Source organism: Peromyscus leucopus, chromosome 14 (assembly GCF_004664715.2).
Source record: "Peromyscus leucopus breed LL Stock chromosome 14, UCI_PerLeu_2.1, whole genome shotgun sequence".
NCBI lineage: Eukaryota > Metazoa > Chordata > Mammalia > Rodentia > Cricetidae > Peromyscus > Peromyscus leucopus.
The window spans coordinates 43,780,735-43,797,292 of record NC_051075.1 but is presented as its reverse complement, the minus strand read 5'-3'; the positions used below and the strand labels follow the sequence as shown (position 1 = coordinate 43,797,292).

General features: G+C 45.6%; 1 protein-coding gene across 9 annotated transcripts in view; it reads right to left on the bottom strand.

Moving 5' to 3' along the window:
• The window catches only part of Syne2 (spectrin repeat containing nuclear envelope protein 2), a 320,737-nt gene that overhangs the window by 139,649 nt on the left and 164,530 nt on the right, over positions 1-16,558 (bottom strand). For all 9 annotated transcript variants that reach the window (XM_037210622.1, XM_037210625.1, XM_028876051.2 and 6 more), the window contains exons 48-53: positions 13,946-16,052; positions 11,986-12,308; positions 10,309-10,453; positions 8,928-9,146; positions 2,819-3,084; positions 589-757 (exon numbers count right to left, since the gene is read on the bottom strand). In XM_037210622.1, the coding sequence (XP_037066517.1) occupies positions 589-757; positions 2,819-3,084; positions 8,928-9,146; positions 10,309-10,453; positions 11,986-12,308; positions 13,946-16,052 (3,229 nt within the window). The remainder of the gene's footprint in view (positions 1-588; positions 758-2,818; positions 3,085-8,927; positions 9,147-10,308; positions 10,454-11,985; positions 12,309-13,945; positions 16,053-16,558) is intronic.

The window sequence follows — 16,558 nt, the reverse complement described above, 5'->3', positions numbered from 1 at the left end:
GCACCTCTAGCATCGACTGCCTCTCAGTTGCTACCAGTTGGCTAAAAAGCCACAAGTGGCCGGAAGTTTCAAAGTAGGCTTTTCGTGTTGCTATTAAATTGTTACTATTTCTCCTTCTTCCTACAGTATCATCATAGTGAGTCAAGGCCACTGGAAGCCCCCATGCTTGAAGCGAAAGTGTCTGTTTCATGTAATTAGACGGCCAGGCAGAGCCGCAGTCCTTTCAAAGGCCACTGGAACCCTCAGGGTAGACACAGCGCCTCTCAGAGCTGAGATACCATGTCCAAACAGAAGAAACAGTCTAGCATATTCCTCATATGTGGGCCAAGGTCTCTGATCACCAAACATACTTGAAATATGGTTAAAAATAGGGCTACATAGTTCAGAGTGACCTGTGTCCCAGTGTGGCTCCTTTCCACTTCCTGTTCCAACCATGTTCATCCTGCCCTGACTCTGCACAGTGTGCCCCAAACTCCCTGTCTCCCCGGACACTGCTCCAACTCTAGCTAATGGGTTATCTCTGCCCAGGACTTGAAAGAAGACTGTGGACCAGCTTCAGCCACTTACACTCATTCTTCCCTTGCTTACCTCCAGCTGTTCTGCCCTTTCTGGATGGCCTTCCAGTGCCAAGTCTTGGAAGGAAGTTGAGATCTGTTCAAATGAATGCTTCACATCAGTTAATTCCTTTTCGAAAGAATGCCGTGCCTGGATTTCAGTCTGGACCAAGTCCTTATTCTTTTGAGCTGCCTGAAGAAGCCTGGAATAAAGCATCAGAATAGAGCTCTCTAAAGAATTCACCAAAGATCATTTTCCTCCCTAGGAGAAAAGTACCAGTTTTTATTGATTAATATACCAATTGTCAAACACACATCAAATACAGCCAATCAACTGCTGTAATTGACAAATTCCCCAAACCTTTTGTCCCTAAGTGTCCTCTCTGCATATTCCAACTACCATCTCTAACTTCTCTGTCCCATGGGGTTCCAGATCCCAAAGGAAATGACATGTGTCATCAGCCACACAGATGGGCTCTTTAGAACAGACATCCTTCACCAATCCATTTCTCTTCAGCTGACCCATTTCCCAAAGAAGCAATTGTGTGTGTGTGTGTGTGTGTGTGTGTAATGGGGGTCTTTCCCAAGAACTATTTGGTCTTTCATGTGGTAACACAACAGAAATCTATACTTGGATACTTGGTCTCCACCCTCCATGTCTGAGATGGAGCTCTTGATCTCCTTACAAGAAGAACACAACAGAATCACTTCACTATGTAGCCCTGGCTAGCCTTGAACTTGCAGTGATCCCGTCTCGCCCCATAAATGCTGTGATTACAGGTGTGTGCCATCAAACACGGTTGAAAATCTGATCTGACATTTGGCTCTAGGCCTCATTCCCAAGATGAACTCTTGCACTAAGAGCTTGTCTCTTGGTGAACTCCTGGAGAGCCTCATGTGGTGAGAACTACCCATGGGATTGGAGGGCTGGGACTATCTGCACCACCCTTTCCAATACCACCCTCCCAACCCATAGATAGGGGGGGACTGGGACTGAAGGCTAAGTTGACCACCTATTAGTCAATGGTTTAACCACCCTAAGTAATGCAGCCTCAGAAGCATGGAAATAGACAGGGTCAGAGTGCGTGGATTGCTGAACAAGAGAAGTAACCGCAGCATCAGGTGTTGTAGAGGACAGGGAAGCTGTCCCATTCTTTTTTTTTGGTTTTTTTGAGACAGGGTTTCTCTGCGTAGCTTTGCGCCTTTCCTGGAGCTCACTTGGTAGCCCAGGCTGGCCTCGAACTCACAGAGATCCGCCTGCCTCTGCCTCCCGAGTGCTGGGATTAAAGGCGTGCGCCACCACCGCCCGGCAAGCTGTCCCATTCTTACGCCCCTTGACCCACACATCTTTTCCACGTTCTTCTTCATCCGTGTCCTTTATTATACCTTCTGCTGATAAATCAGCAAATCTACGTGGTTCCCCGAGTGCTGCGAGCTACTAAAGGGAGTTTTGGAGGAAGTCCCAACAGCCACACGGTCAGAAGTACGGGTGACAGCCCACAACGGTGGCAGCTGAAGCAAGGACAGCTTGGTGAAACTGTGTGCTCCAAGTGTATAAGCTGGGCAGGTGGACCATGTCGGAATGGAACTGCCGAGGCTCGAGTGGGTGTCAGCTGAGAGATGTCTAGTGGGTGCAGGGAAGGAAAACCTCCGAGCACCAGTCGGAGATGTTCAGTGACTAAGAATGGAGAGGAAAAACTGCTGCTCTCCTCCTGCAATGGGCAGATCCACTGCCCGGGCTTTTACAATCAACACAATTGAACTGCACAAAATTTAAAAGACATTTAAAGGAGTTTGGTTAAACATACCGTGACATGGCAACATCATAGACTATGTTTTTAAATTGACAGTCGGTGGCACAGGATACAAAAACAATCTCCTGACAGACAATTAGGCCGAATACAAAACAGCGTAAGGACTATAATCTCAATAATCACAGTGTAAAACAAGAAAAGGGTGGTTGGCAGTGTTTTCCGCTGCACGGCAAGATTAAAATAGACACGTCCTGTCTTTATAATTTCCCATTCTCGAAATTCCCTGCAGGCAATAGGTGTTACTAAAAAGTTGGCGAGCTAGTCACACTAAGTAATAAAAAACGGACAATGTGTATGTTTCCATTAATCATCCATCTCGTCTCTCCCCTGTGCACCCATAGGTTCTGACTCTGTTGTAGCATTTACCATTCTCTACCATTTCTTATGTTCTCTAACTTTGAACAGAAGCCATCCAGACCACCTCCTCCATCAGCTCTTTATACATCTTACCTGATGCACCGTTCTTGCATAGACCTAATCTCTTGAAGTGCTGGCATGGTTTCTACGGTCTCCGTGCCTTGAGGAATGTTCTGGATACTTGTTATGCGCTGAAGAAGCAGGGCCAGCAGCAGCAGCTGCTTCTCCATGCTCTCCTCATGCTGGCACAGAGAGTCCAAGAGCTGACAGAGTTCCTCCGTGGGAGCGGAGTCCTTTGTTTTGGAAATTTCTGGAAGGTCCTCCTGAAGATTCTCTAAAATGATTGCTTCTCGTTCAATCTAATTAAGTGAATGGTAACAGGGAGAAAAGCATGGAGATTTTGAGATGTGAAATCTACCTTGGCAAGCACAGCTCTTGTAAACCCTCTCTTTAAAGCATTCCTAATGCCGTATCCTGGTTCAAAGTCATCATTTGTTACAATACAGCTGGGAACATTAGTCCTTGATGATCAAGAATCCTGTAGCTCCCAGCTACTGCCCATGCAGACGTGTGATTCAGATGAGGAAATGCTATCATGAATGGGCTGGGGAAAGGCTATTGAACAAAGTGATTTATTTCCCCTGGAGGCTTCTGGTGTTTTGAGCAGTGTTGACATGAGTTCTACATGAGGTGGCTGGGCTGGCCTCACCACACCGCTTCTAGCACAGAGGCTGGGCTACTGTTGGACGTGGAAATTTTTCTGCAAGCCTCTTTTCTTTCCCTCTGAATGCCTGCATCATGCTGGAAGGCTAAGCCTGGCAGTTGGTTATGAACTGACGTGTTCCAAAGGGAGAGCCATTGGGATCACCGAAGCAGCTGTGTTTATTCGCCGCTGGTATGTAGGAAACTTAGAAATACGTAACTTATTACAACACCTACCTAGAAACTAGGAATCCCACTGGCCCTGGACTCAGGATAAAGACTCGGGAGACAGCCTTGGAGGCTCCTGAATCAGATGGTTCTCTGCACCACCATTCCCACCCCCACGCCTTGTGTCCATCCCCTTCAGCTGCAAGACTCATTTATACCATTTTGCCCTCCTTCTCAATGTGCCAACTCTCGTCACTATAAAATACCTCATCAGACAGCTGTACTTATAATCTCATGCTAATCAGAAATGGTGAGCGAGGCCCCAGATGTAACAGAAGGTGAGAAATTAAACCTATGAAAATGCAAGAGCCCCAACATCAATCTTTATAAGCTTCCAGTGTCCCCCAAGTCTAAGGCATGCTTCTTCACCAATGTGAAGGTCAAGTTGGTTGACCATTTTTCAATGGCTAACAAAGAGAGATACCACGGGATGGGGCTTCTTGGATCGTGGAAGTAATATATGTTATACTAGAGATTATTGTTCAAATCTGTTGTCAACAATGTTTCTAATGTTTGCTGGGAAAGATGAGCCAAAGCATTAGGAATAGGCTGTGGCATCTGCTACCCTGCCACTTGGGTTCTAGGATCTAGTGGGATCCCTGGTTGTTATAATATACCGGGTACAGAGGGAGGCTGTTCCCTCCCTACTAAACTCAGCTATGGAGTATGTGCTTCATGTTATCTCAAACCTGGTTCCCAGGTAGGCAGCTACCTTGAACTAGTTGCTAGGATAGACCATTTCACACCTTCTGGCTTAAAACCAGTATTCCAAGAAAGGAACTGCAATACTAACAGGAGACTGATGGCAGATCTAAGGTTTCTAAAATTATTGGGGTTCAAAGAGCCTTGCCTGTCATCCAGAACTTAGTGGGATTTCACTGGCTGCAGCCATGCCTGAGCGCGATGACCGCAAATGAACGGATGCAATGACCGTGACTCCAAAGAGCATAAAACAGCCAACAGCCCAGGCCCTTTCTGTTTCAACTCTCCTTCCTGTGAACTGGCGCCCCTGCTGGCAAGCCCAGTCTCAGCTGCAAAACTGCTGTAAAGCTGGAGAATGCCAAGGAGAACCTGAGAAAGAATGGACAGCTCATACCAGACAAATGCTCCATTTGTGAATGGGTGACAGTCATCCATCACCCAAGAGAACCCTGCTCAGGGGTAAAAATGAACACAAAAGGCAGGAGGGAATCTTCAGTGGTCATGGGAATAACCTACTTTTTTATTTTGTTGGTAGTCACACGACTACATGCATTAATCAAAACTCAACAAACTTCAGACTAAATTATTAAAGAAAGCCCCCAAGTCAGGAAAACAGACAGCATAAAGGTTATGTACTGGTCCTTTCTCTTGGAAAAGTCTCTGTATCCTTTGGTGACTTTCCTAGGACGTAAAATCCTAATAAAACTCTTTATAAATTTAAGGTTCGTTGTAGAGGTGAAGAAGACCAAAAACTATAGCATTAACACACACACACACACACACACACACACACACACACACACACACACACACACACACAGAGAGTAAAGGAGCATGAAAATCTTGGGACCTGAAGAAGTAGGTCTGAATGAGGAAACGGCATGAGAACAGTATGAGAAGCAGGAACCAGCTTCCCGTTCCCCGTCATCTCTAAACAAATCACTTTGCCCCAGCACATCATGACCACCGACACACAAAACCATTATTCCAGGAGTCAGTTGTTCTTGCTTTCTGTTGCTGTGATATAAACACTCTGACCAACAGCAACCTGGGGAAAGAAAAGGTTTACTTTGTCTTACACTCCTAGGACCACAGTCCATCACTGAAGGAAGTGAGGGCAGAGATGTAAGCTGCTTCCTCACTCACTCTCTGGATCCCTCCCAGTCTCATGCTCAGCTGGCTTTCTGATATAGCCCAGGCCCACAGCAGGCTGGGATCGGCCCTCCCATGTCAATTACCAGTCAAGACCATCCCTTGCAGACATCATCACAGGCCACTCTGATCTAGAAAATTCCTCCATTGAGGTTTACTCAGATGACTCTAGGCTGTATAAAGCTGACAGCTGAAGCTAACTAGGGTATCAATAATGATATCAAATTCATTACATTCTGTCTAAAAAAAGTTAGGTGTTAGTTATGTGGAAGAGAAAAAAGTTAAATCAAAAGGTAAATTGACTTTTGATTTAGAAATTTATAAAATGAATGTTTACATTTTTAAAAAATCTGCCTTCTCAAACTGTTTAGTCCATAAAGATAGTGAATAGTTCTATTACAATAGTTTAAAAACAGAAATTGTTACATATTGGATGGTCAATATTGACTGTCAACTTGATAGGATCTAGAACCATCGAAGAGACAAACAAGGTTCTGGGCATGCCTGTGAGGGATCAGCTCGATTACTTCAGTTAATTGAGGTGGGGGGGGTCCCACCTCACTAAGTGGCACCATTCCCAGGGCTGAGGTCCTGGACTGAAGAAAGAAGGAACCCAGCTGAGCACTGGCATTCATCACAGTCCCCTCCCTGACTACAGACAGACGTCACCTTCTTCCAGCTCCCGCCATCAGGAGCCATGACAGACTGTCCTCTTGCACCCTGAGCCCAAGTCAACCTTTCCTCCCTCAAGTAGCTTCTGTCAGAGTATTTATCACAGCGACACAGAGAAAGGCACCACAGGTGCTGGCAGAATCTTGCATGCATAGGTCTTATGTGGATATAGGAATCGGGCCATTGTCAGTGAATGAATAAGAGCTGCATTAAGATCACACTACAGGCTGGGGATGTAGTTCAGTGGCAGAGTGCTTGCTAGCATGCACCAAGCCCTTGGTTTTATCTCTAGCAACACACACATCCATATTCACACCGACATAATCACATCAATAGACATACACAGATACCACATAACCTAGTAGCTCAGTGATTAAACACACTGTGTGAGTTGGAATCTTATTACTTGTGAATTTGGGCAAGTTACTCAACATCGCCGAGTCCTGTTGACTTCATGTATTGTTGCCAAAACTCTTCCTCTGGAAGAGTTCTTGCCTAAGGTTCTAAGGCAAACCCCTTCCTCCTAAAGTCCTAATCACAAACCAAAGTACAATTCCACAGAAGTTCGCCTTGGGGACCCAATGCATTTATCTGGGCTTACTTACAGAGCGTGCATGAAGAGTGATTGACAGGAGCCTGGATGACCCCAAAGCAGCCCATCCTGGAAAGTCTTCAGGATCATCACACAGATGGAGTCCCTTCCCCTAGTGTCCTCTAGCCTATACACTCTAGCTCCTCCCCTAGGCCCTGAGGGCACAAGCGATTAGGGCAGAAAAACAGAGAAATGGCTGGGAGGAGTGGCTGGACGCTCTAGCGTGGGTTCAATGACCCTCCCCACCTGCTCCTTCCAGGCAGGAATGTCAACAGTCCACACCTTTTCCTTCTAAGGAGGGAATTTCAACACTCTGGCAGGCACAACAACAATGGATGCTGGCAAAGGGGCACAGCTGCTCTGATGAAGACGGCTTGGCAGTCTGGCTGAGGATCGCCCATCACATGGATGCAAACATAATCCATAGACCTAAGCCAGGCCCTGCGTGAGTCCTCACTCCAGTAGCTGTATTACTGTTACTACATGTCTTTATTTGTGCTGGCCTCTGAAGAACACAATTGCTGGGCTGGGCATGGAACTCAGCTGGTAGAATGCTTGTCCCACAAACAGAGCCCCGGCTCCAGCACAGCATAAACCAGGTGTGGTGACACACATCTGTAATCCCTGCACTTGGGAGGAAAGGACAGAATGGTTGACCAAGGTCCTCCTCAGCTACACAAGTCGGTGGTGAGCCTGGGCTACAGGAGTCTTTGTCTGCGAAGAACTCCATTTTGATGAGATTCTGGTCTAATGTTTGTTTGCGTAATTAGAATTAAATAAATAAGATTTAAATTAGCAAGATAGGACTTCAAATGGATATACAACAGTAGCTCGGAAAAACAGAAAAGCTTAGAATCAGCCTAAGAAACACTCTCCCTCAACAAGTATCTACTGAGAGCACTGGGTTCAAAGCCTAGCTGGGCCGCCAGGTTATAACGGTAAAGAAGACTCCAACTCCAGCCACAGTCCACAGGGCCTTGCCACACGGTCAGTCTGCAGTTGGCACTCTTGGGCCACTACTTAAAAAAAAAATCAGTCAGTGCCTCAGTGTCCCTATATATCAAATGGTAGTAATAGTTTCCTCCTAAGGCCAACATAGGGATTTGGGAAGCACAGGTCTGAACTGGTTTCTCAGTGCAGTGTGGTGTTATTGTGGGTAGGCTGGCAGCCCGAACAATAACATAATTGACAGAGTTTCTTAGAGTTTGAACATCCAAGGGACTGTTGTTCACGCATTAAGCCCCACCAGCAATGCCGAAATGACCCCGATTTCTAGAATATTAAGTTCTAAGGAGGTTAACTGGGTAGCGTTGAGCACAGGCGGTCTCCCGCCAATTAACTATGGACTCGCCACATTTCCATCTTCAGAAAATCCACCAGAAATTTTGAAATGAAGAGAAGAGAATTTTCAACTTATGTTCTGATTTGTACTTCACTTCTCCCCGGCACTATGGAAGGATTAGCAAATACTATGATCTCATGTGATTCTTCATTTTCTTTCTTAATATATCTAAGTCCTAAATCTCGACTAAGCTATCATCTGTGACTGGCATATGCCAGAGAGGTCTTCTCTGAGACAGTTTTCAGAAGTCACCATATTTCACAGTTTTAGGCCCACACTTAACAATCATAACTCATTTCCGGAGTTAACAATTGAAGTTGATTTCTAATTTACTCAGTTATCATGCACATTACCCAGTTCTAACCTTTCGCTAAACGAAGGCAAAGACAGTTATTTTTAAGGATGAACTCATCCTCCCTCGCAATGAAGGTTTTGAATTTTCGCTCAGCAAGCAGCCACCTTTTTAATAAGAATTATCTGAGGGCTGAGGAGCCGGCTCAGCGGGCGATGGCACTTGCTGCACAAGCAGAGAGACCTGAGTTTGATTCCCAGAGCTTCCACCATGTAAAGGCAGAAGAAGAACATGGACTCCAGGAAGAATTATAGGATCCCTTAAAAAAAAAAAAACACGACCACCACTATTAGGAAAGAAGCTGAAGAATTTCCCTGAGGCTTTGGCCAGACCTGACTTGTACAGACGTTCACAAGCCATGTCCATCTGATGTACAAATGAAAGAACATGGACGCGGCGAAGGGGCGCCAGCCTCTCACTGGAAGCTGCAGGGATCGCGTGTGGGAAATCGAGGACTCACCTCCTCACTGATGAACTTCCACTCCCTCTTCAGCTCTTCACACCACTGCTGCCACCCTCTGGAGGCTTCCAGCAAACGCAGCCACTTCTCCCACAGGGCAGAGGCCGCGCTGCGCACACAGGCGCCATCCCTCTCCCCACACCTGCAACTCAGGTGTCTGAGGACCTGACGGAGGTTCACCAAGTCTTCTTGGATGGACAGGACACTTGATGTCAGGGCCTTAAAGAGAAAAGTGACAGGATGGACAAACGGTCTATGACCTTTTTTCTAAAATATCACTCTTAAATCTGGCACAGTTAAGGATTTTTTTTTGTTTTTTTGTTTTGTTTTGTTTTTCGAGACAGGGTATCTCTGTGTAGCTTTGCGCCTTTCCTGGATCTCGCTCTATAGACCAGGCTGGCCTCGAACTCACAAAGATCCACCTGGCTCTGCCTCCCGAGTGCTGGGATTAAAGGCGTGCGCCACCACCGCCTGGCACATCTCATGAAGTAGTCCTGGCTGGTCTTGAACTCAGAGATCCTCTTGCCCCTGCCTCTGCCTCCTGAGTGCTGGGATTAAAGATGTGTGCCACGACCACCTGGCCCATTTACGAGTTCTTGATTTGTTTCAGTTTCTTTTTGGTAGATGAAGGGCCTCACCCACATCAAAACGACAAGCCCAGAGTGATGGCTCCCTCACGCCTTTAATCCCAGCACTCAGGAGGCAAAGGCAGGGTGACTGCAAGTTCACGATCCGCCTAGGCTATGTAGCAACTTTGTCTCAAAAATAAATAAATATGAAAATAAGAAACCGAAAGTATAACAGCAAAGCACCACAGATTCTAACAGATGAGAATAAGCAAAACCCAAAACTGTTTCACAGGCTGGGGATGTATCCAAGTCATGGAGTGCTTGCTTACCGTGTTTACAGAAATAAACAAAATGAAACAAAAGTAAAACCAGACATGGGGGCTCATGCCTGTGACCACAACACTAAGGAGAGGTGAGGGGCAGAAGCAGGAGGGACTTGGGACACAGGAGACTCTGTCCCAAATAAATACATAGCTTAGTAACAGTATAGAACGCGATCAAAATTTGACGGATGCCGTGACTGCATCTACCCGGCAGCACACCTCAGAACATCAGGAAAGGGAAGGAAGGGTCAGAAAGGCAGTCTAGGGGGCAAGACGCCGTGGGGGAGGGGAGGACTGAAGAGCCAATCAACTGAAGGGGTCAGAATCATTCCCTCATCTCCACCCCCCACCCCCCACCCCCCGGTGGGGACACTTCTCGTGGGTGTTCAAAGGTTTCTGCGGCTTACAGCAGGGCTGTGCCCTCTGCCGCCGCCACCCACTTGCTCTCCTGGGTCTTCACGCAGACCGCCTGCAGACTGACAGTGTTACCTTGCTCTGATCCAGGCGTCCCAAAGCTTCTTTGTAAGACCTGGGCCATGGGGACATGGACTGTCTGAGATCTGTCTCCATCTTCCTGAGCCGAGAGCAAATGTCCTCTTTCATTTTTCCATAGCGTTTGTAATTCTCTAGGCACCTGAAGAGGCAGTTAGGAAAAAAAAATATTAAATTTTATTTCTCATTAACTCACCCCCAACACATTCAACACGTAAAGAAAGGAGGGAATGCTTTTTTTTTTTTTTTTGTGCCATTCAAGGCACCTATAGATGGCTTTAAACAGGCAGATACAGTTGCCCTCAAAATTCTATTTGGGGGAGCTGGGGTGTAGTTTTATGGCAGAGCACATACCCAGCACATGTATGATCTTCAGTTTAATCCCTCATAAAATAAAAAAAAAATTAAAAATTCTGTAACAGATACCTTAACATAAAACCTCTCACACTTGAAATCCTAGCACTCATACCCAGGAAGCTGAGGCAAGGGGATTGCCTGAAGTTTGAGGCAAAAGGCTAGTTTCAAACAACGACAAAAACAATAAATAAAAAACACTGTGTGTGTGTTTCTCTGTGTGTGTGCACATGTGAAAGCCAGACATCAGCGTGAGGTGGCTTCTTTGCTCTCCATCTTATCTTTTGAGGAGGTTTCTCTCTCTGAACCTAATGCTGTTGACCTGGCCGCGTAGGCTAGTCAATGAGCTCCAGGATCCTGGGGTAGGTATAACCCAGTCTTCATGTTGGTATCAGTGAACCGAACTCTGGCCTTCATGCTTACGTGACGGGCACTTGACTGACTGAACCATCTCACAGCTAGCCTCTTACTCTGTATGCACACATATGTGGACAGAGGAGCATGCTTCTGCACATGTGTGAAAGCCAAGGAGGCCAGCTAGTGACCAGTTCTATCATTCCCTTTCTTATCTCTTGAGACAGGGTTCCTCTTGTTACATCTCCCCCGGCCGACACTGTAGAGCTGAGGTGCATGAAGGCCATGCCCAATTTTTTGCATGGGTTCTGTGGAATTGAACTCAGGTTTTCATGTTTACAAAGCAAGCCGTCTTACACACTGAGCCGTCTTCCAGCCCTCTCTTACATTTAATGTCAAGTGTTGGCAAGGAGGCAGGACAGCTGGACTATCTGTATGTACCTGGTTTTCTGGAAATGAGGCAGCCATTTAGTGCCAGGAGCTGCATCCCTTTGACCTGCGCTAGCACACCCTGACATACCCCAGGGAGGCTCCTGCACGTCAATATGTTCCTAGAAGCACTGCTGTTCAATGCAGGAAACTGGCAACAACTCAAATGTCCATCGGCAGCTAAGTGTGCTACAGACAAGAATGAGAATAAACCTTATAGTCAAAGTGATGAGCTTGAAAAATAGGGAGTTACAGAAGAAAAGAATGAAAAGAATAAGAGTTTATTATTTCCTAATAAAGGGAGGAGGAGAAGCCCCTGAGAGAATTCAAGTTAATGTGGTTTATCTACACATTTTATACATCGTATGTATCAAATACTAAACAAGAATTAAACATAACGAAACTTTTAACATGGTTTTCTTTGGTGACTTTTTAAACTTTCTTATATTCAAACTTTCTCTGATGTGCACATTAATTATAAAGACAAGGAAGATGCTCTTCTGTTGCCAAAGAGATCTCTTAAGATAGCCCACCTACCTCCCGTCCTCTGCCTCCTGGGCCTCCAGCACTGCCTTCAAGGCTGAGTTTTTAGAAGCTAGTTCTTGTAAAGTGCGCTGAAGTTGCTCTTTGGCCTCGGGGCTGTAGATAGTCCCCAGCGTCTCAGTGAGGTTCTGGATGTCTGTTACTGCAGACTGCAATTCCTTTTGCTTACAGCGCGCCAGCTCCAATGACTCTTTGGGATGGTGAAGGTCAACTCTGTACGATAAAAGCATGGCTTCCAGGGACCTGATGATCCCTACTGCCCTCGTAACTGTCTCATCGTAGTGAGATGCATTTTCATATGCATCATTCAGGACATTCTGGTGAAATGGAGATTAAACACAGTCACACAGTTTCATATGCATGATTCAGGACATTCTGGTGAAATGGAGATTAAACACAGTCACACAGTTTTCCAACTTGGGGAAACTTGTTATTTCCAAGTTTCCAACTTGTTATTCTCAATTATGGTGAGTCTTATGAGAGCTGACTGCCTGTTCTTACAAGGGGAAGTCTTACATTAATTTTAAAAATGTGTAACTAAGAATAAAAAAAAGTCACATTTTCTAAGAAATCTAATTTAAATTTAAAATAACATCTCTTTCATCTTGTCAGTTGATACATAATTCTGACTCTGGAATTCTTGCACAAGGCTATGAATTAAAGAAAGCATTGTATATAATGTATATAACCTTTATATCTATGAACCAATGAAAACAGCCCAAAAGCCAGATTTCTTGTGTTGCAAATAAATAGCGTATCTGCCATCAACTTCATTTCGGGCACATCTTTGAATGTCCCTATACCTCAGTCTTGAAAAAACAGCCAGTGAATTTAAAGACCTCCTCCTGCCCAGCTCTAAACAAATTATTCATGGGCGGGGTGAGTTATAGAGTGTTTCTTGAAACTATTAAAAGCAAAAGTAGTATTAGAATTACTCAGCATTTCTTACAAAACTATTTAAATAGCAAACAAGGATTTACCATATCACTTTCCATTTCTGTGGCATTTACACCTATTTTCTAATGCTAATGCTTTGGGTAAAAAGAGACTTTCCATTCTCCAGACTGAAGCTAGACAATGGCACATAAGGCCCCAGCTCCCCACTCCTGGTACCCTGGGATCCTGCCCAGGACTCTTGCTGACTACCAGAGGATGACAGGGAGTATGTTAGAGTTGGTCTCCAACAGAGCTCAGCAAGTTCCCCAACAACTACTCAACCCCGATGTTGTAGCAAGAAGGCAGCCGCAGTCGTTACATAAATAATAGGCCTGGCTGTGCCCCAATAAAAGTTCCTTTATAAATCAAGCACTAGGGACAGGATTTGGCCAGTTGGCCTTAGATTTCAGGATGCCTGCTGTAGACTTAGACAAATCTCAATTTGCTTCCTGATTCCGTCACTGCTCTAAGATCCCCCCAGAAAGATCTTCATGCGTCTGAGATTCAACTTTATTTTTTCAGTGCTGGGAATTGAACCTGGGAGTTTTGCACATGCTAGCCAAGCATTCTGTTAATGAGCTAGACCCCTAGCCCTCAATTTTCCATTAACCAAGGATAATGATAGCAGCCGCCCCCCCACCCCGCCCCCCAGCATAACGTAAGCTCTAAATAAACATTAGTTATCATTTGGTGCCCTTCCTTCTACACTTCCACTCCATATCCTGTTACTATCACTAAAGGAAAGAAAAAAACTTCTGGCGAGTTCGATGGGTCTTTCAAGGGAAACAACGATGTCTGCTGCATCTTTTCTCAAATGTCTGAGGTACTGAAGTTAAATGCTGAATGAGTGAGTCAACATGACATGGTGGCTCACGGCCTTTCAGGAAGCAGTTTATCTTCCTGCAGAGAATTCTCCTGGAGGACCTGTACTATCTTCAGAAGTACTGACATAACCTGGAGCCAAACAACCACCAGCAAGGGTGACACCTTAAAACGCCCAATTTCAAAGACAACTTACTGTGCGTAAATCAATGCTTTTGCTCAGCTCCGTGTGAAGACCTTCAAGGTCCTGCAGTTTTGCCTCCACGCCACTGGTTCCAGAAGGGTTGTCTTGTCTTTGCTCCTCAGTAACAGTCACGGCTCTAATACCACACATTTCTGCCTGAACTTGCTCACCAAATGCTTCCCAAGTCTCCTTCTCGTCTTGAATATGTTGAGTCCCCAAATTTACACATAAAGGCTGCTGTAGCCGAGCCTGTATTTGCTTTAAAACATGTAGGGAATTTTCCAGTTTATCCTGGAAAGCCTTTTCATCCATTCCTTTCGGTTGCAATTCTAGCAGCATGTGCTGGAGAGCCTCTCGAAGCCCAGCATTTTCTTCAGCAGTCAGCTTCAGCTGCAGCATCTCACTCTCTTTGAACGAGTCGTCAAAAGCCTCATTTTCGATCAACTTCTCCATTACCTCATCACGCGAGCATTTGGCTTTTTCGATTTTCTGAATCAAAAGTTGTGCGTGGAGCAGTGTGCTTTCTGGTGACATATTGGGGCCTGTCAGTAGTGACTTGGCCCTTTCCTTAATTTGCAAATCCATGGCCTTTATCTTACTTAGTAACGCTTGGTACCTGTCACGTGCTATCAAAAATGTGTCCAGCTGCTTAATTTTTTCTTCCAGGTCCCTTTGTCTTTCAAACACTTGGGTTTGTAACTGTTCAAGCAGTGAGCCATCCCAGCCTAGCCCTACACAGTCAAACACTTCTTCAGACGTCAACACTTGTGAGATGTTGCCTTGAAGAGCAGCCAACTTGTTTTTAAGATGGCCGAGTTGCTCTCTAGCGTCCTGCGTTGGCTCTTGAGGAAGCGGGAGAAGCTCCCCGAGCTGGATGCTCTCAACCTCTTTCTGAAGCACCGCTGTTTTCTCATGGAATTCTCGGAGAGACCTGATCTTGCCTTCAACTGCGTTACAATGATTCTGGATGGATCTTTGTGTTCGGGTGGTCCTTGTTTTGAGGTGTTTTAACTGGTCATCCAGAAATAATCTCTCAAACACATTTGCATCCTCGTAGGCATTTGTGAGTTCCTGAAGGTGTGCTGAGATCACACTCTCCGTGTCTCTCAGTTGCTGCTGGGACGCCTTCAAGATGGCCTGGCGACGCTCCAGCTCGGCTTCCGTGGCGGAGGTTTTCTCCTGCGGGGGGACCATCAGCGGTTCGCTTTGTCCAAGCACCACCTGAGCCTTTCCTATGATCTCAAACAATTTGCTTCTTTCTTCCAGCTTCAATTCTAGCTGCTGTGACCTCTGAGTGGACTTTAAAAGCAGCGCTTGGTATTGATTCTGTAAATCCTCCAGGAGAGTATTTAAACCATCGCTCTTACTCCTTGGGAGGCTGGGAGTGACGCCTCTGACCTCTTCCACCAGCAGCTCCACTGCCTGCTGCTTACCCAGAATGCCATCGTGAATCAACTTGCACTTTCTGATCTGAGAAAGGATGTCGTCGGGGAGGAGGGCGATGGGGGCAGTGAGCTCCGCCAACATGTTCTTGACCCATAAGAGGGTCTCCTTTATCCTGTTCTTTAGGTCACACTTCTTAACCTGATTTTCTACTTCTCGGTTTAAGGGCACCAGTGCCTCCAGTTGCTTATTCAAATTATTCAGTGCATCTTCCAGAGTTTCCTTTTCCCTTTCTCCCCAAAGTCTCTTCATCTGAAGCTCTGCTTGCCGCTTTAGACCAGAAAATTCGTATTTGATTGCCTGGATCTCGGCAGCCGGGGCAACCATGTCCAGGCTCCCCTCCTGCTGTCCTGGAGAGTTCAGACTTAGCAGTAGGCGCTGTTGTTGCTGATGCAGAGAAAGGCCGATGTCCTGGGCCTTCTGCAGGAGGGAGGTAAGTTCACCGTGCTCCGTGGCTTGCTGAAAACACTTCTTGTGAGCCAGCCGCTCCACAAGTTCCCACCCATGCTCCAGTTGCTTCATTTGGCTCTCCACCAGCTTTTGATCCTCGGCACTCAGGTGGCCGGATAAATGTGGCCATTTCATGCAAAGCTTGCTCAAGGAGCTCTTTTCTTTTTCTACCGATCCCAGGAACTTCTTGATTTTGGCCAGATAGGTTGCACTGTCTAGTGAGCCTCTAGAATAAAAGAATAAAAATGAAGAAATAAAGGGGAAAGAGTGAGCTGAAAGGAAGAAGGCATGTAAACACGCTTTGTAAATGGAAAACCCTCCTCTCAAGCTCAGTCCAAGACCACAGTATCCAAATCCTTTGTTACCACCCTTCCTTCCACCAAGGATAGCTAATCTTTTTGTTTTAATTATTTATTTTTATTTTATGTGCATTGGTGTTTTGCCTGTATGTATATCTGTGTAAGGGTGTCAGATCTTGGAGTTACAGACAGCTGTGAGCTGCCATGTGGGTGCTGGGAACTGAACTCAGGTCCTCTGGAAGAACAGCCAGTTCTCTTAACCGCTGAGCCATCTCTCCAGCCCCCTGCTAATCTTTTTAAATATAAAATTATTTTAAGGGATATTACTGAAAATAAAACCCATTTAGATATAAGCATAAAGCAAACCTTTAAGATGAGAAATATTTGCCCATTATTATAGATCTTAACTTATGTAACTTTATAGATCTACCAT